General features: G+C 37.6%; 1 protein-coding gene across 3 annotated transcripts in view; it reads left to right on the top strand.

The window, feature by feature from the left end:
- Positions 1-884: 884 nt before the first annotated feature.
- PHKA1 (phosphorylase kinase regulatory subunit alpha 1) overlaps positions 885-25,200 on the top strand; it is a 73,501-nt gene continuing 49,185 nt past the window's right edge. For 2 of the 3 annotated variants that reach the window (XM_033107620.1, XM_033107610.1), the window contains exons 1-6: positions 885-1,305; positions 1,957-2,115; positions 8,660-8,707; positions 10,506-10,674; positions 17,849-17,931; positions 19,001-19,081. In XM_033107620.1, coding sequence (XP_032963511.1) covers positions 1,228-1,305; positions 1,957-2,115; positions 8,660-8,707; positions 10,506-10,674; positions 17,849-17,931; positions 19,001-19,081 — 618 coding nt within the window. In that variant the 5' untranslated portion in view covers positions 885-1,227. The remainder of the gene's footprint in view (positions 1,306-1,956; positions 2,116-8,659; positions 8,708-10,505; positions 10,675-17,848; positions 17,932-19,000; positions 19,082-25,200) is intronic. The other variant, XM_033107614.1, reaches the window with a different exon arrangement.

Consider the following 25,200-nt stretch of genomic DNA (forward strand, 5'->3'; position numbering starts at 1 on the left):
CCTCCGAGGTGGCGGCATTTGTGTTAATTTGGGAGGGGGTGAAGATGCGGTTGGAACGGAGTGACCTTGGAGGCGAGAGTAAATTTAGAGAAATAAAAAGATAAAGGAACATGCGAAATCACTCTGGGCTGGTTGAGGTGGCTGGGAAGATTTAGAATCACAGATTCTCAGAGTTAGCCCTTGGAAGGCCAACCTGTCTAATTGTCTTAATCCCGAAGTTCCCAGAGCAGCTTTGAAAGATCCGCAGGGTTTAAATAAGCGGATCAAGAGGCGGGGGTGGGGGGCATAAGACAGGCCAGGCTTCTTTTCTAGCCTCCCTTTCTTTTTATTTGCAAGTGAATCTTCGTTGCCTCAGCCTCGTGACCTACAGGAGCATCACGGAGCCTTGCACAGTAGTTATATAACCTCCTTCAGCTACTGGCCCATCAGGGCCGCCCTGAGGCACAGCTGCTGCTGCCCAGGTCCTGTCTGGGCACTCACTTCCTCAAAGCCCCGCCGATTCGCCAGTTTCGAAGGGACTAAAGTACCTTAGGGAGTTCTTTCGTGTTTGGTTTGGATCGGAGTGAGAAGTTTAATCTGAGCTTTTACTCAAAAGTATAAAATACAGTCAAGACCCGGAAAGTCCAGTTTTTTAGGCCTTGAATGCAAATGTGCGTCTTTCCTCTTAGCTTAGAAGTCACCACGGGTTCCTGAAACTCATCTCGCAGAAGAAGCGAAAGGAAACAGCCTGTGTGCACAGCAGGTGTGGAAAGCTGAAATCCTCACTTGCCATGTTTCGAAAATAAACCCCTGAAAGCACATTGCCTACGGCGACACATTCTCGGCCGGGGGCGGGGCGGGCGGCGCAGCACGCAGCTGCCAGGACCCCGCGCCGCCCGCCCCGCCTCGCGGCTGCCGCACGGTGGAGGCGGCGCTGCGGCCGGCGGGCCCCGGGGACGCTCTGGGCCGCGACGGTCTCCGGGTCTTGAGCGGAGGCTGCAGGAGCCACACGCGGAGGTCGTACGGGCGTGATAGTGGCAGAAGCGGCGCCAAAGGCCCCAGAGTACGGTAGGCCGCCGCGGCCGGGACAGCTGGCCCCACGCCTCAGCCGCGGAACGGTTCTGCCGGGCCCGGCCCTCGGGCTTCCCACGGCGACGGTGCGGCTGCGGAGGAGCCTCTTTCCTCCGAGGGCCGAGCGCCCCTGCGGCACCCGAGCCGTTTCTCTGACAGGATTGGAAACGCGCTGCCATGAGAAGCCGGAGTAACTCTGGGGTCCGGCTGGACGGCTACGCTAGGATGGTGCATCAGACCATCCTGTGCCATCAGGTAAGTGAAGTGTTGCCTGAAATCGCTGAGGTTGTGCAGTGCAACAGCCTGGACGGAGACCCTGGTTGAGTGTGTGTGTGTGTGTGTGTGTGTGTGTGTAACAGGTTCTCCTGCCCCCTAGCTGGCGAGGCCAGAAAGGACCCTGAAGAAAATAGGTGCCAGGGCAGGAACCGAACCAGAGTCAGGCACTCTTAACCCCTGCCCCCTAAGCCACAACTGGGTTCCAGGTCGCAGAATTGAAAGTGTGTTGAAGCTTGTTTATTGACAACCCGCCCCAGGTTTGGGCGTCATCACCTTCCCCTCCTGCCAAAGAAAAGAGATAGGGGTGCGTTTAGCCGACCAGACTGTTTTGAAGATTTGATGTACCTTGATGTATACTATTAATTGTATCTTTCCCACTTCTTTAGCTGGTTTTTCCTTGGTAGCTCATTCTAACTGGAAAGTTAAAACACTGCCTTTCTTTTAACAATGCCCACATTTCAGACTTGTAAGCCTTCAGCCAGCTTTTTCCCCCTCTTCAACATACCATTTGCTTGCACTTTGTCAGAAGAGGCGGTTATAACACTCAGGAGTGTGCTAGTAAAAGAAAGACCGAAACCCACTTGACGCCTTCTTTACTAACACCCGGTCCACTTTTTCTTGGCCTTCCAGAATCCAGTGACTGGCTTGCTTCCAGCCAGCTACGATCAGAAAGATGCCTGGGTCCGGGACAATGTGTACAGCATCTTGGCTGTGTGGGGTTTGGGCCTGGCCTACCGGAAGAATGCAGACCGGGATGAAGATAAGGCAAAGGCCTATGAACTGGAACAGGTACTCAAAAATACAGACAGATCTGGAGCTATGATGTGTGTGTGTGTGGGGGGGGGGTGGGGTGTTGAAGGAAACATGTAGACAAACCCACAGGAGCTAAGAGAACTGTATTTGGCCTTTCTCCCTGTTTCTTCACCTTCCTGAAGCTACATTCCAAAAATCTTTCCTGGATTGTACTTATTTTTTTGGGAGCAGGAACTTGAAACTTGCTGATTCATGGGAAGAGCGAATAGTCTGGTTTGTTACTGTGGAAAATCCTGTCCTAGGATCTTTCCTAAAATGTATAGTCCTCTTTCTAAGTGTATTTTGCAGTCTCCAGTATATTTCTTCTCGTTGACAAGAATGTTTGGGGACAGGTAGCTACGGTACCATTTTACTTCAGTTTTGACAATGATAGGTGGTATTCGAATGAGGGTAACTGACACAAATTAGCAGACCTTCCCAACTAGACACAAGTGAAGGCTGTTTATTTCTTGATTTTTATACCTATGGACACTGTTTTAGAGCCTGTTCTCCCTGCTTCCCCCTTTCCCCGGTAAAATAAGGTCAGAGTGAGCAGATGCCTTTAAGCCAACTTTTAAGGCTCTTCCCCTCTGTAAAGAAGCATCCTTTATAGACATGTTTAAACATAGGCAGCTGCATCCTTTAGAATGACCAAGAAAACAATATTGTGGGCTTAATGTTGAGATACTCTGCTATCAGTTGTAAGGTGTATGCAAATTCTTTTCCATTAACATGTAAGATTCTCTCTACACTAGCCTTTTTGTCAAGTGCTGTCCTTCAGACTTGGGCAATCTGAGATCCAGTCTTTATGTGTAAATCAGAATATTGAGATCCGGTTGTTTTTCAAGGGCCCCAACATGTTGTGGGTCGCAGTCCTTGGAAACAGGAAAGTTGTACCGTGTTGTCCTCTGTCATAGCAGGCATTTAGCCGGCATTCATTATTCCTTTGAGACATGATTGAGAGGTGCTCAGGTGCAGCAGAAAAAAATGTTGGAGTTTTTGCTCTAGCCCAGGAAGGACAGCTCAATGTTTTTATGACTTATAGAAATAATACATAACCATTGTATGAATTTGGAAAATGTGGAGGAGTGTTAAAAAGTCACCTGTAATGTTCCCCACCCCACCACTCAAATCCTATATCCTACTCTAATGTTTTGCTATTTTGATCTCAGCATTTTGTTTTGTTTTGCTAGAAATTAATATCAGTGGAATAATACCCAAGATTCCATACTTGGTACAGTTTGGCCAATTTTTTTCAATACTATTAGAGGAAATCTGATGTCTCCTTGTTAAACAATCATTTCTGCCAAGTTGACAGTTTTCCTTATGTGCCCAGGTAGAAAGAATTTAACAGAGGAAGGGGGAAAAATTAGGGAAACATTGAATTGTTCATTCTAAAATTGTAATATTCCATTAAATAATTTTTCACATAGCTCCAAAGTATTTTTCGTACCACCTCAGTAGTAACTTTGGACTGTCTCAAACACGTTATGGCAATAGAAAACATCTTCAAAAAATAAACATTTCTTTGGGAATTCTAAAATGTCTATGAACTTTCAGGATGAATTAAAACAGATTTTTTTTATTAGGTCTCATTAATTTTGCTCTCAAACCTGACTCAGAGTTAATTCAGACCAGGAATGAGAAAACCATGTCAATAAAGGGCTAGATAGTAAATATTTTCAGCATTGTGGGTCACATGTGGTCTCTACCCAACTACTCAGCTCTTCCATTAGTATGCAAAAGCAGCCAGAGACGATATGTGAATGAGCGAGCGAAGTTACGTTCCAATAGGCTTCATTTGCAAAAACAGGCTGTGAACTGTATTTGTCCCTAATCTACATGAGTAGCTCTAACCTCCGCCTGTCCAATGCAATCACTTGGGAAGCTTTTAAAGAAGCACCTTGACTAATCCCTACCCTAGAACAATTTAGAAGTGGAGCCCCGGGGGCATCAATAGTGTAAATAAACTACCCATTAACCACTGATCTATGGACAATAAATGAGCGTATATTAAGTCCAGTGACTCCGTGGTTTAAATTCTCACCTACTGTCAATTTAAAACAGATTTTTCCCATGACTGTATGAATTTTCCCAAACCAGTCATTCCGAAGCTTCATCTTTAACTGTGACCTCACTTCATTGTCAAACCCTGATTTTCATTTGTCTGCAGATCTATATGACCTGCATATCCTGTGGCTTCTCAAACTCAGTATGTCTGAAACCCAAACTCCCCTACTGAAAACAAACAACAGCAACTCACCAAACATCCCTTTTTCTCTTGCTCGGGCCCTCAGCCTACCAATCACCTGGGCAACACTACTTAGAACATTTCCTATAGTGTATTCCGTGAAACACTAGGTCAGTTCAGTTTGGGGCTATGTTACACTGCAGGTTTCTTTACTCCATAATTTCTCAGAGCCTTTGGTGTGCTCATGTGCATTTTGAATCTAAGATGAGGGTGAATTTTATAGCCTTTTCAGGTTTTCCTAGACTAGTTACTGTTCTATAGAACAGTGTTTGAAAAGTGCAGCCTTTAGGGTGATTTTTGACTATCCCTTTTGCCTTTTGATACATGCAGACCAAAGTCTGTTGATTATTGTAGTTTTTCTTTTTTTTAATGGCATTTTTTATTAGAATGGATACATTAAATCAAAATAAAGCCTTCGCAAGTTCAAGAGGATATAGGTAGCATACCTACTTTCTTTTTTTATTTTTAAAAATTTTTTTATTGGGGAATATTGGGGAACAGTGTGTTTTTCCAGGACTCATTAGCTCCAAGTCAAGTCGTTGTTTTCAATCTAGTTGTGGAGGGGGTGGCTCACTGGCCCATGTAGGAATCAAAGTGGCAACCTTGGTGTTATAAGCACTGCATTCTAACCACTGAGCAAACTGGCTGCTGCCCCATTATAGTGTTTTTTTTAATCCATCCTCTCCTTTCTATTCCTTCTGTCTCAGCACTAGTCAAAACCCTGATCACTTAACACTGTTGTGAAAACCACACTTAAATTATATCATTTCCACTCTCAACAGTCTTTGTTTGGCTCTTATTTCCCAACAAATAAAATCTAAATGTTTTGGAGTGACAGGCAAGGCTCTAGGGTTTGGTCCTAGCCTGCTTTTTCAATATTATGTCATGCTGGTACCATACATTATACTCCCTGTGCCAGCCAGATTCCTCCTCTAACAATTCCTTAATAAAAATACCTGGCATTCGTGTAAGTACTTTTTATTGCACTACATGTGTCCCCATTATTACTAGTATTTTATTTACTCACAATACCCTGTAAATTAGGTTTTATTTCCCCCAATTTGCAAGTGAAGGGATTGAAGCTGGAATTTGGCAGAGCCATGAATACAACCTGGGTCTCAGGACTTCGGATTCAGTCTTTTTAAATTTTTCATCCATGGGAACTATGGACATCCCACGTCCAAATCTTTGTATAAGCCGCTGCTACCAGTTGTGATGCATATTCCTTCCCAATCTGAACCCATCCCATTTTTTCTTGGCTCCTGTCCTCATAGGCCACTCAGCGATCACGTATTTCTCAGGACTACTTTCTTGGGACTTCTAGATCACTTGTGGCCTGAGCCATTCAGCATGTTCAGTTTTTCATTTAGCAGATTTCGTGTAATTGTCATGTGCCAGGCCCTGTAATAGATAACAAAAAATGAAATGGTAAGGGGGGTGGGGGGTGGGAGATGAGGGTAAGGGGGATCAAATATATGGTGATGGAAGGAGAACTGACTCCGGGTGATGAACACACAATGGGATTTATAGATGATGTAATACAGAATTGTACACCTGAAATCTATGTAATTTTACTAAGAATTGTCACCCCAATAAATTTTTTAAAAAAATGAAATGGGACAAAATGGTTATATTTCGTTCTGAGTTTTTGTTTGAAAATTTTACATTTACAGAAAAGTTGTAGGAATAGTAAAATGAACATATTTGCATATATTCTTTACATTCACTAGTTGTTAACATTTTGTCATATTTGCATCTTTAAGCACGTGCGTATGCACGTGATTTTTTTGATAAGCCATTTGAGAGTTACTTGCAGACATGGAATATATATATATATATATATATGCTGTGTATATATATATATGCATATATATATATACACAGCATATATATATATATACACATACATATATACATATATGTGTGTGTGTGTGTGTGTGTGTATAAAACATGCCTAGTCCATTGACTTACAGTCTCTCTCTGAACCTGGTCTCTGCTCCTTTAAGGAGTTCCTAGTCTGATAGGGGGAGAGAGCTATATAAACAAATAGTTGCAAAACATTAGGACAGATACTGTAGGTGCTATATATATAGGAGATAAGTACAGAGTTCTGGGGGAGTGTCCAATTCCCTTAAACAAAGCGAGGATAGGTTCACAGAGGAGTTGAGTTTTAAAGGATAACTAAGAATTGTTAGGTAGATTATGTTTGTAGTTTAGTTAGTTATTTTGTTTATTTAAGGACACAGCTCACAGTGGCCCATGTGGGGATCGAACAGGCAACCTTGGTGCTACTAGCACCCCGCTCCAACCAACTGAGCTAACCAGCCACCCCTCGTAGTTTAGTTTTTTAAAACATATTTGTTCTGTGTCCCTTGTCTTTATGTTCCACAAAGCCTGGTAGAGTGCTTTGCATATTTTAGATAAATAAATATCTGATTATACATATACCTGGAAAAAAAGAGATGTATTAGTAGTAGATATATTACATAGCTGTGGTTGTGTATAGTTAAATAACCTTATATAATCATTCATAAATGCATAAATCTATATCCTCAAAAAGAGTAGGTGAGAGGAGGATGTCACTTGGTGTGGTTAAAAGCCCTGGTATGTGAACAAACCTGGTTTGTTCACATACTAAACCTAGTTAGTTCAGGTTCACCTAGTGCACCTGAGTCAGAATACGACCAGTTTGGGTAATAACAAAGTACAGATACCTCCCCTTATTCCTACCTCCCTGTGCTTCCTATTAATTTTATCCTGACTTGGAAGTTGGAACTTGAGGACAGAAATGTCTGGCTATGGCCATTCCAGGAGGACAAAAATTGATGGCAATCAGGAATCTTCCACTGGGTCCATGATTTCCCAGGTTTTCTGTTTAAATTAAAGAAAATGTAGGTGGGAGTAGTAGGGCTGGATGGTAAAGAGAGTTGAAAGGATGTGATAGAAACCTATGAGTATTTGGTGACGTGTAGAAGACAATTAAGAATTGAATAAAATCTCCCTTCAGAGTGAGGAGGCTGTGTCATGTTTTCTGTAACAGGGTGTATTAAAGGACAGTGTCTTTCATTAGGGCAGAGTAATGGATGTAAGGGCTGTAGTCAGTTTCATTATGTTATAAATGCTTCATGCTTTAAAAGGTGACACGATCATTTTCTCTCTCTCTCTCTCTCTCTCTCTCTCTCTCTCTCTCTCTCTCTCTCTCTCTCTCTCTCTCTCTCTCTGTTTCTCTTCATCTGTCAGGGGAGGAGACCATTTATAGACAGAAATTACTTTGAAAGGGTTACTCTCCCAAGGAAACACTTTTTATTTTTCCCTCAATAAAATCCTTCATAAAGAGTTGGAACACAATTTAATAGGTACTTATCCTTATCATGCCTATTGCTTGTGGTCCCACTTGAATGCATTGAAGGAAAACAGAATGATGCGGCTCCCAAGTAGATAAGTTTTCAGAGGTGTCCTGAAGCCACCTCTGAGCCAGCATTCCCCAGAATAACCTGGTTGTATATCTTCTCGACTGTGAAACAGAAAGCTCAGAGAAATGGAGAAGTTGTTGATGGGCCCTTCTACTGTCATGTAGTATAACTAGTATAATATAGTATAGTATAGTATTACTATACTGTATTGTAATTACATTTAATTATTATTTATTACACCAACTAGTATAGTATATGCTTCGTAATCAGAATTTTGGAGTGCTATAATTAGAAAAATACTTTAGAAATTGCCAAGCCCTAGTAAGAGAAATCATGATGACTTAAGACTTAGAAGTTTCTGGCTTTTTTTTTCCCATGAAAAAAAGATTGAGTCGTACTAACAATTCCCCTTTATACTTCTTCTGAATTGAAGATCATGTATTCTTTAGAGAAAGTGTCCAGATAAATATTGCTGTGGACTCTTGAACATAAGCCTTGGCAAGTTTAGAAAAAATGAAAGTGATGTTGGCTTTTCTAGGCCATAAGATGTATTTTAGAATATCCTCATAGTTTTATGATTTTTGAACTGACCTGCCCATTTTCTCCAGGTAGAATGTCCTCTAATAGGATGGTTGGCTTAGTTTTATATAAACCTGTTAGAAGTTGAATTTTTTTAACTTGAAGGAGCCACCAAGTGCAGCTTTTGATTCCACTTTTAGCTGCAATCTACTCTTCTGTGTAAATGCCATGTAAATAGGAACCCAGGATAGGGTTACTTGTTCTCAAAAGGTCATGTACCAAGTGCAGTTGCTGAGTTGAGTAAGTGTTCTGCATCTGGGGATGTTTATAACGGTCTTGTTTCCATTTATTTCTGCAGAGTGTAGTCAAGCTAATGAGAGGACTGCTGCACTGCATGATCAGACAGGTATGGTGCTGCTAACAGCTCCCTTTCTAATAAAAGCGCGTTGGAATCGTATCTCTACCCCTTAGGGAATGTTCATAGCTTCTATATTGTTTTCAGTTTCGCAAATAAAACACACTCATTTTAGAAAATTGTAGAATCAAGAGGTGAAATGTCAAACGTGATTTTGCCACCCAGTTACCACTGGAATGCTTCCTTCCAGTTTTTTTTGATCCCTCTACAAATGATTTTTTAATATACTTCCTCATTACTGTACATGCAATTATGCATATTGACTAAAAGATGATACAGGTCTGTAAACCCTCATCTGAACCCCTTGGGACCAGCTCAATTTCAGAATTCAGAATTTTTCAGACTTTCGAGGTAGTACAATATATATATACCACATAGTATGTTATGCCCTCAGCAGGTCCACAATAGCACTCTATTGTCAAAAACACTTCCAAATGCATTTCCACACTAATAAAATAAATAAATAATACAAATAGCCCCGTGTCAATTTGAATCAAGTGTTGCTATCAAATGAATTTTGGTGCAAAACTTTGGGGAAAAAAACCTTTGGAAGTGTTTCAGATTTTGTGATTGGAGATAAGGGGCCAAGGCCTTACATCTCATTGCATTAATTTGGATATTCCTGATCTTGAGTGAAGTTGAACATTCTTTCATGTGTAGATTAAAATTTTGCATTTCCTCTTCTGTTAATTTTGCATTTCCTCTGTCTGTTAGGTCCTTTCACTGTTTTTCTTTGGAGCTGTATCTTTCTTGCCTATTTGAAGAGTTCCTGTACATTATAGATATTAATTCTTTGTCACATATACTGCAAATAATTTTTAGCAGTCTGTGATTTATCTTTTAGGTTTGTTTGTGATATTTTCCATTCAAAACAGTTTTAGTAAAAAGAGTGTTTTCCCTTTATCCTAGAAGATCTTTACACAAGTTATGCACCTTGAACCTGAACAGATTTTCTTGAAACCAATATTACATTTTATTAGAAGAAGAAACTGAGGCACAGATTAATAAAGCACCCATTCACACACACACAACAAATCTAAAGTGAAAAGAAATCAATTCTAGACTTCTGAACTACTTTACCACTGTTCTCTCTCCCGGGCTATCTCGTGGCCATCATTTTTTCCCCTTCTTTGTTAGTTTTTTGTTTGTTTTTTGTATTTTAGATATTTGCATTTTGTACCTTACCAAAGAGGTTTAAAGTCACTAATTTCGTGAGCCATATTTAAAGGTATCATAGTGACTATCATATATCAGGTACAAGTGTCAGGAACTGAGTCTTTCAGTTATTCCTTGCACTATGTCTCCTTTCTGACTTTATATCTTTTCTCTGTAACTCTGTGTGTCTCTCCCCAGCTCTTTTCATTACTCCTTTAAAATATATCCTCTTGTTCAGATTTCCCTTAAGTTTTCTACCTCTGTTTCACGAACAGATATCTTTTTCACAGCTCAATTATCTCTTACTAAGCTGTTCTCACTTAGCTATTCTGCATCTCAGTTTGTATCTACAGTGTGTGACAAAAACAAAAACTAAAGAGTAAAAGAGAGGTAATGAGTAGGAAATAGCTGGTTTTGACTGGTATGATTCTCTCATTAAATTGCTACAATTACAAAATAGCAACAGCAGCTTTCCTAGTTGTATTAGTATAGAGAAAAGACTTAACAATGCATTTTAAATATTCATGATTGCCTGAAGACCAAATGCCATGATATGTGTTAGAATACTACAGAAGTACGGCACACAGGTTGATTTTTCTGCATAGCCTTCTTTTACTGTTTTTGTTTTCTTCAGGTGGATAAAGTAGAGTCCTTCAAGTATAGTCAGAGTACCAAGGATAGCCTCCATGCCAAGTACAACACCAAAACCTGTGCCACTGTAGTCGGTGATGACCAGTGGGGACACCTGCAGATGGATGCTACCTCTGTGTACCTGCTCTTCTTAGCACAAATGACTGCCTCAGGTGAGTACAAACACAGAAGTATTGGGAGTCACGGCTGTGTGGGGCACTTGCTCTAGCACACATGGTGTCTCCAAAGGCCAGAAAGCAACATAGCTCTTTACCTTGCTCAAAAGTGCACATTGGAAACAGAATAGTTTGTAAATTTTATACAGAGAAACAGTTTTTTGAGATCTAGTTGGCATTCTTTTACATTGAGAAACAACTCGGGGGTACTAATTAATTTTTTTAAAATTGAGAACCAGGAAATCTGGGATAGATTTTCTTTAGATGGGTATTTTTATCTATTATTAATTTTCAGATACTGTGAGATGGGAAAGAAGGACTTGGTTTATTGCTTGTTCTCATACTATGCACTGTCAAGCCTATAGTTACTATTAACAAAAAATTGAATCACCTATTTTATACTACTCTTTATCGATGTAAACAAGGCATCTGTCTATAGGCATCTAAATTATATTAGAGGAATTAACTTAGGAATCAGAATTCAAATGTTTGTTTTTTATTATTGAATAATACACCCTTTTCGGATGGTTTTGTTATTACCTTTAGATGCTTTACCTGAAAAAGGAAAGTGTAAGAACCAACATAATACCCTTTTATTTCTCCTAAATTGGGGAAGACAATGAATCTGATTACATTCAGTTTGTAAATTAAACAGGACCATTGCCAGATCTTCCTGAGGTAAGTAAAAGCACTTCTCACAATAGTATATTTTTGACATTTCAGTCTCTTTATCTTCCTATCTGGTTACAGAGCTCCTTGGTACTAAAGGCATTCAGGGTGAAAATAAGCACAGAATACTCTTCTTGTCCATTTCTTGCTTAAATATGTTTTTGGTGATAAAGTCTCCCCCTTTTTTTTCTCTAGAACACACATCTAAGGGGCTGAATAACCTGTTCTTACAGTTGTAATATGGCTGCCCACACACTGCCTCTTTTGGAGGAGTGGTTTCTCCCGGAATAAACATATTTTTAGATTTTATTTATTTAAGTAGAACAGCAGCTATAACTCCATTTCTAATATTCTTTTAATACAAACTCCGGAGTGTATTTTCTACAGAGCAAAAAGGGATTAAATATCTCTGTGGTTTTTTCATTTTGAGCTGAAATATACTGAAGAGGCTTATAAGAGTTGAAGAAGGACATTTTAGAATGGTAAAAGGATCAATCCATTGGGAAAGTATAACAATTATAAACATATAAGCATTTAACAACAGAGCCCCGAAAATATGTGAAGGAAAACCTGGCAGAATTGAAGACAGAAATAGACAATTTAACAATAGTTGGAGACTTCAATACCCCACTGTCAATAATGTATAGAAGAATTAGGCAGAAAATCAACAAGGAAATAGAAAACTTAAAAGCAACTAGATCTAACACATATCTGTAGAACACTTCATCCAACAACAACAGAATATTCTTCCCAAGTACACTTGGAACATTTTCTAGGATATACTATGTGGCAGGCCACAGAAGAAGCTTCAATAAATTTAAAAGTATTCAAATCACACAAAGTATCTTCTATGACCAAAATGGCATGAAATTTGAAATCAGTAACAAAGAAATTAGGGAAACTCACAAATATGCGGAAATTGAACAACACACACCTAAACAACCAGTGGGCCAAAGAAGAATCACAAGGGAAATTAGAAAAACTTTGAGCTGAAGGAAAAGGAATATACAACATACCAAAACTTATGGGAAGCAGGGAAAGTGGTGCTTAGAGGGGAGTTTGTATAAAAAGAAAGACCTCAAAACGTTAATTTAACCTTTCATCTTAAGGGACTGAGAAAAAAAGAGCAAACTAAACCCAAAACATGCAGAAAGAATGAAATAATAAACATTAGAGCAGAAATTAATGAAACAAAGAAAAAACAATAGAGAACATCAACAAAACCAAAACTCTGTTCTTTGAAAAGATCAACAAAACTAACAAACCGTTAGCTAGATTGACCAAGAGAAAAAGAGAGAGGACTCAAATTACTAAAATCAGGAGTAAAAGATGAGACATCAGTAGAACCTTACAGAAATCTAAAGAATTAATACTATGAACAATTGTTTACCAACAATTTTGATAACTTTAATGAAATAGACTAATTCCTAGAAAGACACTACTGAATCTGACTCAAGAAGCAAAGGAAATTTGAATACATCTATCATAATGAAAAGAATTAGTAATACAAAAACTGCCCACAAAGAAAATCCCAGGCCCAGATAGTTTCACTGATAAATTTTACCAATATTTAAAGAATAACTAATAGTTCTTTATAAACACTTCCAAAAAATAGAAGAGGAAGAAACATTTGCAAACTCATTCTATGAGGCCAATATTGTTCTCACACCAAAAACCAGACAAAGGCATCACAAGAAAATTACAGACCAATAACTCTTACGAATATATATTTTTAAATTCTCAGCAAAATACTAGCAAACTGAATCCAGTAATATGTAAAAAGGATTATACACTATAACCAAGTAATATTTATCCCAGCAATACAAAGTTGTTTAAACATTTGAAAGTCAGTTACTGTAATACATCATGTCAATGCAAAAAAGGACAAATCCATACAGTCATCTCTCTGGACACAGCAAAAGCATTTGACAAATCCAACACCTTTTTATGATAAAAATACTCAACAAATAAGAAATAGAAGGAAACTTCTTCAACCTGATAAAGAGCATCTACAAAACCCACGATTAATATCGTAATAGTGAAACAATACTTGCTTTCTCCCCTAAGATCAGAACCAGACAAGGATGTCAGCTCTTGCCACTTGTATTTAGAATTCTACTAGCAGTTTTGGCTAGGGCAAATAGCCAATAAAAAGAAATTAAAGACATCAGATAAAGGAAGAAGTTTAACTCTCTCCATTTGTAGATGATAAGGTGTTAGATATAGAAATCCTAAGGAATCCACTTAAATATTCAAGTTCAGGAAGGTAGCTGGGTAATATCAATATGCAAAAATCAATTGTATTTCTACACACTAGAAGTGAACAATTCAAAAATGAAATTAAAATAATATCTATTACAATAGTATCAAAATGATACACTGAAGAATAAATTGGACAAAAGTAGTGTAAAACTTGTACTTTGAAAGCTATAAAATATTGAAAAAATTAAAGATCCAAATAAATGGAAAGCTATCCTATGTTCATGGATTGGAAGACTTATTGTTAATGGCAATGTTCCCCAAATTGATCTGTTGATTCAACAAAATTCTTATCAGAATCCCAGCTGTCTTTGTAGAAATTGACAAGCTGATCCTAAAAGGCATATGGAAATTCAAGGACCCTGGAATGGCTAAAACAATTTTGAAAAAGAACAGCAAAGTTGGAAGACTCACACTTTTTCATTTCAAAACTTATTACAAAGCTACAGTAACCAAAACATTCTGGTGCTGTCGTAAGGATAGGCATATATTAGCTCTGACAAGTAAGTTTGCGAGCTCATCCTAGAAGAAGTGCTACATACCTCACTGCTGAATATCAGTACGGTCACCTTCGAAGTACTCCCCTTGGGAAGCTATGCACTGAGACCAGTGCCTAGTCCACCCTTCAAAGCAATTTTGGAACTCTTTTTCTGGAATGGCCATCAGAGCTGTCATCGTATTACTCTTGATGTCCTGAATGTCATCCAAATGTCTTCCTTTCAATATTTCCTTTCTCTTCAGGTAAAGAAAGAAGTCATTGGGGGCCAGATCAGGTGAGAAAGGAGGGTGTTCCAATACAGTGATTTGTTTACTGGCTAAAAACTCCCTCACAGACAGTGCTGTGTGAGCTGGTGCATTGTCATGATGCAAGAGCCATGAATTGTTGGCAAAAAGTTCAGGTCGTCTAACTTTTTCATGCAGCCTTTTCAGCACTTCCAAATAGTAAACTTGGTTAACTGTTTGTCCAGTTGGTACAAATTCATAATGAATAATCCCTCTGATACCAAGAAAGGTTAGCAACATCGCTGCAACAAGTTCACCGAACTTAATTGTCAGACCTTGTATAGTAGCATAGTAGAACTTAGAGCCCAGAAATAAAGCATCAAATTGTGGTCAGTTGATTTTTGACAAGGGTGCCAAGATAATTCAATGGAGAAAGAATGGTCTTATCAACAAACGGTGCTGGGAAAACTGGATATCCATATGCAAAAGAATGAAATTGGACTTCTTCCACACACCATAGACAAAAATTAACTAAAAAATGAATCATAGACCTAAATGTAAGGGGAAAACTCTAAAACACTTAATCTGCGAGGGCTGCCATAATAGAACACCACAGAATGGGTGACTTCAACAACAGAAATTTGTTTTCTCATGGTTCTGGAAGCTGGAAGTCCAAGATCCAGATGTCAGCAGGGCTGGTTTCTGGTGAGCCCTCTCACCTTGCAGACAGCCACATTCTCTGCTATAATTTTACATGGCCCTTTCTCTGTGTGCATCCCCAATGGCTCCTTATAAGGATACCAGTCCCTAGTATATTAGGGCCCCACCCTTATGACCTCATTTAAACTTATTTGCCTCCTTAAAGGCCCCCTGTCCAAATACAGTCACATTGGGGGTTAAGGCTTCAACTAAAGAAAAAATTAATAAATTGGAATTGGTTTACCATGTTTCCCCGAAAATAAGATGTAGCCGGGCAATCAGCTCTAATGCATCTTTTGGAGCAAAAATTAATATAAGACCCAGTATAATATATAATATAATATAATACGGGTCTTATATAATACAATGTAAGCCATGTTGGGCTTTCCCCAGCCCTATCTCATTACACCTCTGTGCACTCACCTGCATACCCTCTGTTCCACAAGTGGTGTCTTGGCTCCACAGAAGGAACAGGATCCAGAGGTCCTGCATGTTGTAGTCTTGCTTCAAGAGGCAGCTTTTTCTCCTGTGGTTAACACAGTGGTTTAAGATCGCTCAGTAATTAATTGTCCAACATCTACTGTTCTGTATTGTTTAATACCATTCACAATACTATGAGATACTTTTAGGGACTGCAGCTATAAATGAGGTATGGTTCCTACCTTCCACTGAGGTACAGATGTATCTATAGTACAGAGTAAAAGGTTAGATCATAAGCACAGGAAAATTAAAATTCTATGAAGCACCGAAGAGGGGAATCATGACAGTATCATGGAGGAGATAGAATCTGAGCTGGGCCTTGAAAGAACAGGGTTTCAAGATGTGAAGGAGGCTGTTTAAACAATATCATGAGCAAAGGGATACATGGTAGAAATGGGTGGCATTATATGGTATAGTGATTTAGTTAACTGTGGTACAAGTTTAAGAGAGAGATTCACACCTGGCTTCTCTCAGTCTTTGTTCAAGCACTTTGGCACACAGAGCTGACAAGATGAGGCTAATGTGCAATATTTCTGTCTATCTTTGTTCTTCTCTATCTAAGAGGTTAACGTCATTACTGCTATTCTGACAGCCACGGATCAGGACGAGCTTACAATCTGATTATACAGATAATATGGTCCTTTTTAGTTCTAAAGGTACAGTTCTGTGGTTTAAAGTATCTGCCAATAGATCAAAGTTTTAAATGCAAAAAAAAAAAAAAAAAGAAAAAAGCAAATATAAAAGTCCCAGAAACATTCATGGGATAAAACTTTTTTTTAAAATTAAATTTATTTAATTTTACATTATATAAATTTCAGGTATACAACTTTATGATATGACATCTATATACTCCATTGGAGAATACATTGTTTTTTTTATTTCCTTAGACGTTTATCATTTATATCCCTCACACTGTGGACCCCCCTCCCCCCATCCACTATCTCTCTGTAATATTATATATATATATATATATATGTGTGTGTGTGTGTATAGGTATGTATACATTTACAAGAGGCAGAGTACAGCATTGGGATAAAACTTTTTAATAAAAGTTTTTGAGAAGAAAATTAGACTGTAATTCAATTCAAGGCTCAAACAAGTTAGGAAAAATACTTGCAACAGATATGATGGCCAAAAGGCTAACTTCTTAAGATTCATGAATGTATCAATAGCAGAAAGACCAGTGATTCAGTAGAAATTGAACAGTTCATAGGAAAAACATAATATTCATAAATCTGTGACTCAGCAGTTATACTTCTAAGAATTTACCTTGATATATTGGTTCATGTGCAAAAAGACACACACATAAACACACACACACACACACATTCATTGCAGCATGGATTGTGGTGATAAAAGATTAGATGTGACCTAAATGTCTTTCACTAGTGAACTGGTTATCTGAGCAGCCATTCAGTGGAAAGCTGTGTAGCCATTAAAAAAAAATGAGGCACGTATATTTAAAATTGTCTCCAAATTATGTATGAAAAAAGCAAGGTGCAGCATACTATGCTACTAGTCTTTGTGTAATTTTTATATATGCATAATATAGCTCTGAAAAAATAGAGGAAACTAGTGAGGCTTGTTTCCTCCAGAAAAGGGATTTGGCAGCGTGGGAATGGTGTGATTCTGGGTGGAAGACTTTCACTGTATACCTGTTGGTATTTCTCTCAATCGAGGGATGGAGGGAGGGGAGAGGAGTGAGGACTTAGTTTTTCAACAAGAATGGATTATACTGTGCACACTGGGAAGCAGTATGGCATCCTGTTCAGGAACTCAGTCTCTGAAGTGAAACAGAAGTTGGTAGTCAATTGAGTCCTGGTTCCACTATTAGTTTCATGACCTTAGGCAAATAGCCTCTCTAAGCTTCATGGAGAAAACAGGTACCCACCTCTTAGGGATGCTATAAAAATTAAGTGCGGAATTCATGCAAAACACTCCATTTGTATGCTGTAACTATCTTTGTATAGCATACATTTAGAATAATTATCATTTTTACTCCCAAAACATGCTTTTAAGTTCTCCTTAAAATCATCTTTGTCTACTTCTTGCTTAGTATGTTGACTCCCTCCAACTCGCTTTTGAAATATTTGTCTTTTTCAGATGCCTATGTTTGTACATTTAAACATTATAAATTGTTACCTATAGAATTAGGAGTCTGAGACTTTCTACTAAAACCTACAAACAACGGTTCAAATTCTTCCATGTTAAAATGTGCTGCTATGTCACTTTGCTGAAGACTAGCCTATGACTGATTTGTAGCGGGTCTGTCACTGTGGCTGCCGGGAAAGCCTGTTGGGATCATTGAGCAGGACTATGTCTTTATTCTCTTTTTCCTCAGGCCTTCATATCATCCACAGCCTAGATGAAGTCAATTTCATACAGAACCTTGTGTTTTACATTGAAGCTGCATATAAAACTGCTGTGAGTATTCATTTGGTAATATATTTTAAACATACGGTGACTTTAAAATACTGGGCAGCCCATTCCTTTGCTTAATGCTGCCCCTTGTAGTGAAGCGATCTGTAAGACTTCTGGCAAGATATTTATTAATTACAAAGGGAAAAATCGTGATAGGAGAATGGAATAACCCGGAAGGCATGACTGGAGGAACTGTAACTGATTGGAAGAGACTAAGGAAGCATGACAAATGCAGCACGGTATTTTGGGTTAGGTCCCAGAATATAAAGAGGCTATTAGTGGAAAAACTGGTGAAATCCTAATGAAGTCTGTAATTTGGTTACTGCTATCATACTGATGTTAATTTCTTAGCTTTGGCAGTTGGACTATGGTTATGTCAAGTGTTAAAATTATGGAAAGCTGAGTGAAAGGTATATGGGAACTCACTATACTATTTTTGCACCTTCTGTGGTATTCTAAAGTTATTTCGAAAGAAAAAGTTTATTAAAAGTAATTTTAAATGTTATCAAGAAGCCATATAGAACTATGGTTAAGAATGTAGGTTTTGGAGTGAAAGGACTTGGACTCTAAAGCTAGTTCTGTCACTTAGGAGCTGTGCATCCTTGGGTGAGTCACTTAACCTCTCTTTGCACCTCAGTTTTGTCCTCTATAAAATGTAATGATTAAGGAAGATAATAGTGTAAAGTGTATAGGTTACTGCATGGTGCATTGTCAATGCCACCGTAGAGTACAATCAGAACGGATGTTTAAGGTAAAATACTGGAGTGTGGTTTAGGCTCCATTTCTTAGACCACCTGTGTACCTTCTTTAATGAAAAATTTTGAGAAGTACTTCCCTAGATGGACTGACCAAGTGTCCAGGAGGCCTCCAACTTCTTGGAAGCCCCACTAGAATTTAAAGCTACTGGGAAAATATGGTGGCATTCCAACTCATTGGCATCTCCTTAGTAAGCGTTGTGAATGCACATAAGTAGGACTAACTAGCTCTGTGTGCCTTTTTCTCAAGGGTTGTGCATGTGGTAAGCATTTGGCAGTGATGACTTGCTAATGATGTGTCGGTTATTTTATGCCAGGACTTCGGTATATGGGAACGTGGAGACAAGACCAACCAAGGGATCTCAGAATTGAATGCCAGTTCAGTTGGAATGGCAAAGGTAATTTTCCTTGCTTGTTTGTCCCAGGGATGGGGTAAGGAAGTCTGGTACACCTTTCCCGTAGATAAAGGTGTAACGTGACTGTAGACCATCATCAAATTACTTGTTCTTTTAACCCACAGGCGAAATTCTGAGTCTCCCATAGAAGTGTAAACATGTAGGTGAAGACTTCACTCTAGTTCACTCCGGATTTGTAGCATTTTTCTACTTACACAGCCCACAAGGACTTCAGAGAACATGTCTTAAACTAAACTTATCATCTCTACCATTACAAAAACAAACAAAGGGAGGCTTTTGCTCCTTCTATACACCATTTGACAAAGCTTCATATCAGGAAACCATTTCTCAATCCTCCACAACCCACACTCTCCTGCACCCCCATGCCATTATCATCATTATTACCTTTCCACTTGGTGCCATCTTTTCTTTCCCACTGCCCCTGCCTTAACTCCAGCTCTTATCTTTGGAAACAGCAAGAAGGCATAAAGTAGGATAGCAAGAATAGGATCAAACATATCCATTATAACAGTAAATATACATGACTTAATTTGTTTCTCCTACCAAAAGGCAAAGATGCAGATTGACTTAAAAAAAGAAAAAAAGGAAATCCAATCTATACTGCCTGTAAGAGCTTTAATATAACAAATTGATACAGAAAGATTAAAAATAGAAGGATGGGCAAAATCTGGCCAACTGTGAATATGAAATGAAGTAGAATCCAAAGCAAAAAGTATTACATGGAACAAAGAAGACAAAGAAGGTCAAGATAGAATTTTAAAAGGCACAGCCTAAAATGAGAAAGTGGCTGGAATGCAGTTTCAATTAATAACAGAGCAAAATGTGTTAGAAATACAAGTCAAAATAGAAGCAGTTATAAGGGGTTAGCTTAACAAAAAACATTGCCAGGCTATGACAGATGAAATAAACCAAAAATAAGATCACAGAAAATTTAATCTATACAGTATAATTAATGTCATTGAATTAGTAAATATATATGGAACTTTACACCTACAAAATATCCCCTGGGTAAATTTTTTCTTTTAATGTATTTTTAATTATCAAAGTGGTACAGATATTGAGTTCAATTTAAAAAATATAAACCCTACTAGACTTCTGTGTGACGTGATTTTCTAAACTCAACAATCACATATTTCACTGAACAGCATAGCCAAACTTCCTTCCATATCATTTCATACTGATAATCTAATCTATTCTTTTCAGTTGCTGACAGTATTTAATAATTCCTCAATTGGTAGAATTGCCTCCATTTTTTACTGTTCCAAATAATGCTTTAGTGAGAATCCTTGTACATATATCTTGGTGAACTTGCACAAATATTTTTGTAGGATAGATTCCTAAAAGTACAACCATTGGGTTAAGGGATATACACTTTAAAGTGGCCCTCCAAAATAATTTCCACCTGTTTCATTTCTCCCCTCCGTATATGATGGATATATGCCATTATGTGCCAGATGTTCCATTTTCCTCAAACCCTCACTAATTCTGGATATTATCAGTACTCTTGAATAATTTGACTTAAAAAATTGTAACGACTAAAACTTTACTTTTTATTTTCAAATCATTTTAGACTTGGAGAAAAGTTGCAAGCTTTGTGCAAAGAATTCCCATATACCCTTCATCCAAGCTCCCCACTTGTTAATTTTGCTCTATCTTCCTGTTTATATGCATACATACAAACAAGTTATTCTTTCTGAACTATTGGAGGGTAAATTGCAGATGTGATGCCCCATGTCTCCTAAATACTTCAGTGTGAACTTCCTCAAAGACTCTCCCATAACCATGGTACAATCATCAAAATCAGGAAATGCACACTGGCATCATACCACCACACAATCCATAGACCCCATTCATATTTCTTTAATTGTCCCAATAATGTCATTTATGGTGGCAAAAAAAAAAAAAAATCCCCTTGTGATCCAGGATAACACCCAGGACAGCGTGTTATATTTAGCTTTAATGTCTCTTAGGCTTCTTTGATCTTCAAACTTTATTTGCCTTTTATGCCCTTGGCCTTTTTTAAGAGTACAGTCCCTCAATTTAATTTTGTGTGATATTTCCTCATGATTTGATTCAATTTGTGCATTTTTGGCAAGAATACCACAGAGATGATGCTGTGTCCTCAGTATATCATCAGGAGGTACATGATACAGATTGTCCCATTACTGTTCATGTTAACTTGGATGGCTCCATCAATGTGGTGTCTGCTGCATTTCTCCACTGCAATTTACTATTCCCCCGTCGTAATTAATAGGTATTTCGTACCAAGCCAGCTTCTGCTTACTCTTTAGGTCTCAGCTTACGCATCATTTCTCTAGGGAAGCCTTCAAAATGTGTCCACTATCCTAAAGATGAAGTCAGTTCTGCCTCATAGTTGAGGAACTACAAATAACTAATGAATATTTGAAAGAATGTTAGCAAATGAATGCAACAGACACATCATTTTTTACTATCAAATTAGGAAAACTTCATAAGATAATACTTTGCATTAGAGAAGGTACTGTCATACACTGCTGGTGATAGTTATATTGGTATAACTTCCATGAAAAGCAATTTAGCATTATGTCTTAAAAATGGTTCATAACCTTTGACCCAGTGATTCTAATTCAGGGAATTACCATATTTTGCTGTGTATAATGTACACCAACGTTTTTGGCCCAAACTTTCAGGGAAAAAAAAATCTTTCGTTTTACTTTTTTTAAATTAAAGTTTATTGGGGTGACAATGGTTAGTAAAGTTACATAGGTTTCAAGAGTACAATTCTGTAATACATTATCTATATATCGCATTGTGTGTTCACTACCCAGAGTCAGTTCTTCCATCACCATATTTTTGACCCTGTTTACCCTCATCATTTTAATTTTTTAATTCAAATTTTTATTTGTTTATATTAAGGTACTTGTTTTTTGTATTGTAAAGGAATTTTAGCATTTATTTTTAACATATTATGGTACAAGAAATTTTATGTGATAAATAATTACAAAACACAAGAACAGATATAAGGTACAAGACATTTTATGTACCTGTAACAAATTTACGATATTTACATATAGAAGGCCAAGGACTCTTCGTCATTGCAATTTCGTCATAAGGTCCCCAAAACCAATTATCGTATTCCAGGGTATTATGTTGCATATGGATATCGTTATTGATTTCTAGAGTTACACTTTTAACTCATAAGCATAAATAAAAGAATTAAAAACATTTATATAGATACGGAATTAATACTACCCATGTAGAATGTGCATCCTTATTTTTCCCTCACAAATTTGGGCAAAATGTGCACATTATACTTGGTAAAATACGGTAATTCTTAGACAGTAACTCAAAATGAAAATAAAGAATTATTCTGTTAGCTCAACAACATTTAAGACTCCACTCTATGCCCTGCTATGTGCCAGGTACTGGTGAAAACACAATTCCTGACCTTGAGGAATTTAAAATTTTAGCAAGAGATGTTTATCAAAACTCTGCTTGTAATAGCACACAATTAAAGGCAACCTTGATTTCCAACAATCGGTAAATGGTAAACTTCATCACAGCCATATGAGAGAATGTTATGTTGAGATGGAGTTTTTATAACATGGAGAAACACTTATGCTATAGTATCCTAACCAAATTTTATACCAAACATGATCTCAACTGTAGACAAATATGCATAGAAAAAAACTTGATAGGAAACATGTCAAAGATATTAACACTGATTATTTTGGGTGATTTCTTTTGCTCTCTTGCTCTCTTTATACTATTATCTGTTTTCAAAAGATTCTATAAGGAATATGTTATACTTTTATAATCAGAAAACCAAGAAATTAATAAGCAAATTCTATTTTTAAAGTCTGATGCTTCACTTGGTAATGCTATAACATCCCTCTTTAAATTTCTTTTTTTCTTGTTTTTATTAAATTTATTGGGATAACATTGATTAATAACATTATATAAATTTCAGGTGTGCAACTTTATAATATGACATCTGTTATATTTATAATATGACATCTGTGTATACTCTGTTGTGTGCTCACCACCCAGTCTAGTCTCCTTCCATCACCATATATTTGGCCCCCTTTACCCTCTTCATCCTCCTCTACCCCCTGCCCTTCTGGTAACCACCATTATGTTATCTGTATCTATGAGTTTTTTTTTCTTTGTTTGTTTTGTTTGTTCATTTGTTGCTTATTTTATATCCCACATATGAGTAAAGTCATACGGTTCTTATCTTTTTCCATTTAACTTGTTTCACTTACCATGATACTCTCCATATCTATCCATGTTATCACAAATGGCAATATTTTATCATTTTTATGGCTGAGTAATATTCCATTGCATATACATGTACCACATCTTCTTTATCCAATCATCCATCAGAGGACGCTTATGTTGTTTCCATGTCTCGGCCACTATGACTAATGCTGCAGTGAGCATAGGGGTACATATATCTTTAGGAATAAGTATTTTCAAAATTTTCAGAAGAGGGGTTGCTGAGTCATATGATAATTCTATTACTAACTTTTTGAGAACCTCTACACTGTCTTCCATAGCGGCTGCACCAATCTGTATCCCCACCAACAGTGTATGAGGGTTCCTTTTTCTCCACAGCCTCTCCAACACTTGTTATTACTTGTCTTGTTGATGATAGCCATTCTAACAGTGTGAAGTGGTATCTCATTGTGGTTTTTATTTGCATTTCTCTGATGATTAGTGATGTTGAGCATTTTTTAGTCTATCTGTTGTTTATCTGTATGTCTTCTTTAGAAAAGTGTCTGTTCTGGTCCTCTGCCCATTTTTGAACAGATTGTTGTTGAGTTGTCTGAGTTCTTCATATATTATGGATATTAGCCCCTTATCGGAGGTGTTGTTTGCAGATATCTTCCCCATTCGGTTGGTTGCCTCTCTCTTTTGTTGACGGTTTCTTTTGCTGTGCAGATGCGTTTTAGTTTGATATAGTCCCATTCATTTATTTTTGCTTTTCCCTTGCCTTTGGGGTCAAATTCATAAAATCCTTTCTGAGACCAAGGTCTGTAAGTTTAGTGCCTATGCTGTCTTCTATGCAGTTTATTGTTTCAGGTCTTACATTCAAGTCATTAATCCATTTTGAGTTAATTTTTGTGTATGGCATCGAGATAGCAGTATAGTTGCATTCTTTTGTGTGTACTTTCCAGTATTGCCAACACCATTTATTGAAGAGACTTTCCTTTCTCCATTGTATGTTTTGGCTCTTTTGTCAAAAATTAGTTGCCCATATATGTGTGGGTTTATTTCTGAGCTCTCAATTCTGTTGCATTGGTCTGTGTGTCTGCCAATGTCATGCTGTTTTGATTACTGTAACTTTGTAGTATAGATTGAAGTCAGGGAATGTGTTACACCTCTGGCTTTGTTCTTTTTTCTCAGAATTACTTTGACTATTCGGGATCTTTTGTGGTTCCATACAAATTTTGAGTTTTCGTCGTCGTTGTTGTTGTTGTTCTATTTCTGTGAAAAATACCATTGGAATTTGATAGGAATTGCATTAAATCTGTATATTGCTTTGGGTAATATGGCCATTTTAACTATGTTGATTCTTCCAATCCATGAGCATGGAATGTCTTTCCATTTCTTTGTGTCTTCTTCAATTTCTTTCAAAAATGTCTTATAGTTTTCAGCATATAGGTCCTTTGCATCCTTGGTTAAGTTTATTCCTAGGTATTTTATTCTTTTTGTTGTGATTGTAAATGGGATTTCTTCATTTCTCTGTCTGATATTTCATTGTTAGTATATAGGAATGCAACAGATTTTTGTATATTATTTTTTTAATCCTGTAACGTTACTAAATTTGTTTCTTGTTTCTAATAGTTTTTTTTGATGGTGTCTTTAGGATTTTCTATGTAAAGAATCATGTCATCTGCAAAAAATGACAATTTGACTTCTTCATTTCCAGTTTGGATGCCTTTTATTTTTTTCTCTTGCCTGATTACTCTGGCTAGGATTTCCAGTGCTATGTTGAATAGCAGTGGTGAGAGTGGGCGTCCTTGTCTTGTTCCTGATCTTAGGGGGAAAGCTTTCAGTTTTTCACCATTGAGTATGATGTTAGCTGTGGGTTTGTCATATATGGCCTTTATTATGTT

The sequence above is a fragment of the Rhinolophus ferrumequinum genome, chromosome X, assembly GCF_004115265.2.
Source record: "Rhinolophus ferrumequinum isolate MPI-CBG mRhiFer1 chromosome X, mRhiFer1_v1.p, whole genome shotgun sequence".
NCBI lineage: Eukaryota > Metazoa > Chordata > Mammalia > Chiroptera > Rhinolophidae > Rhinolophus > Rhinolophus ferrumequinum.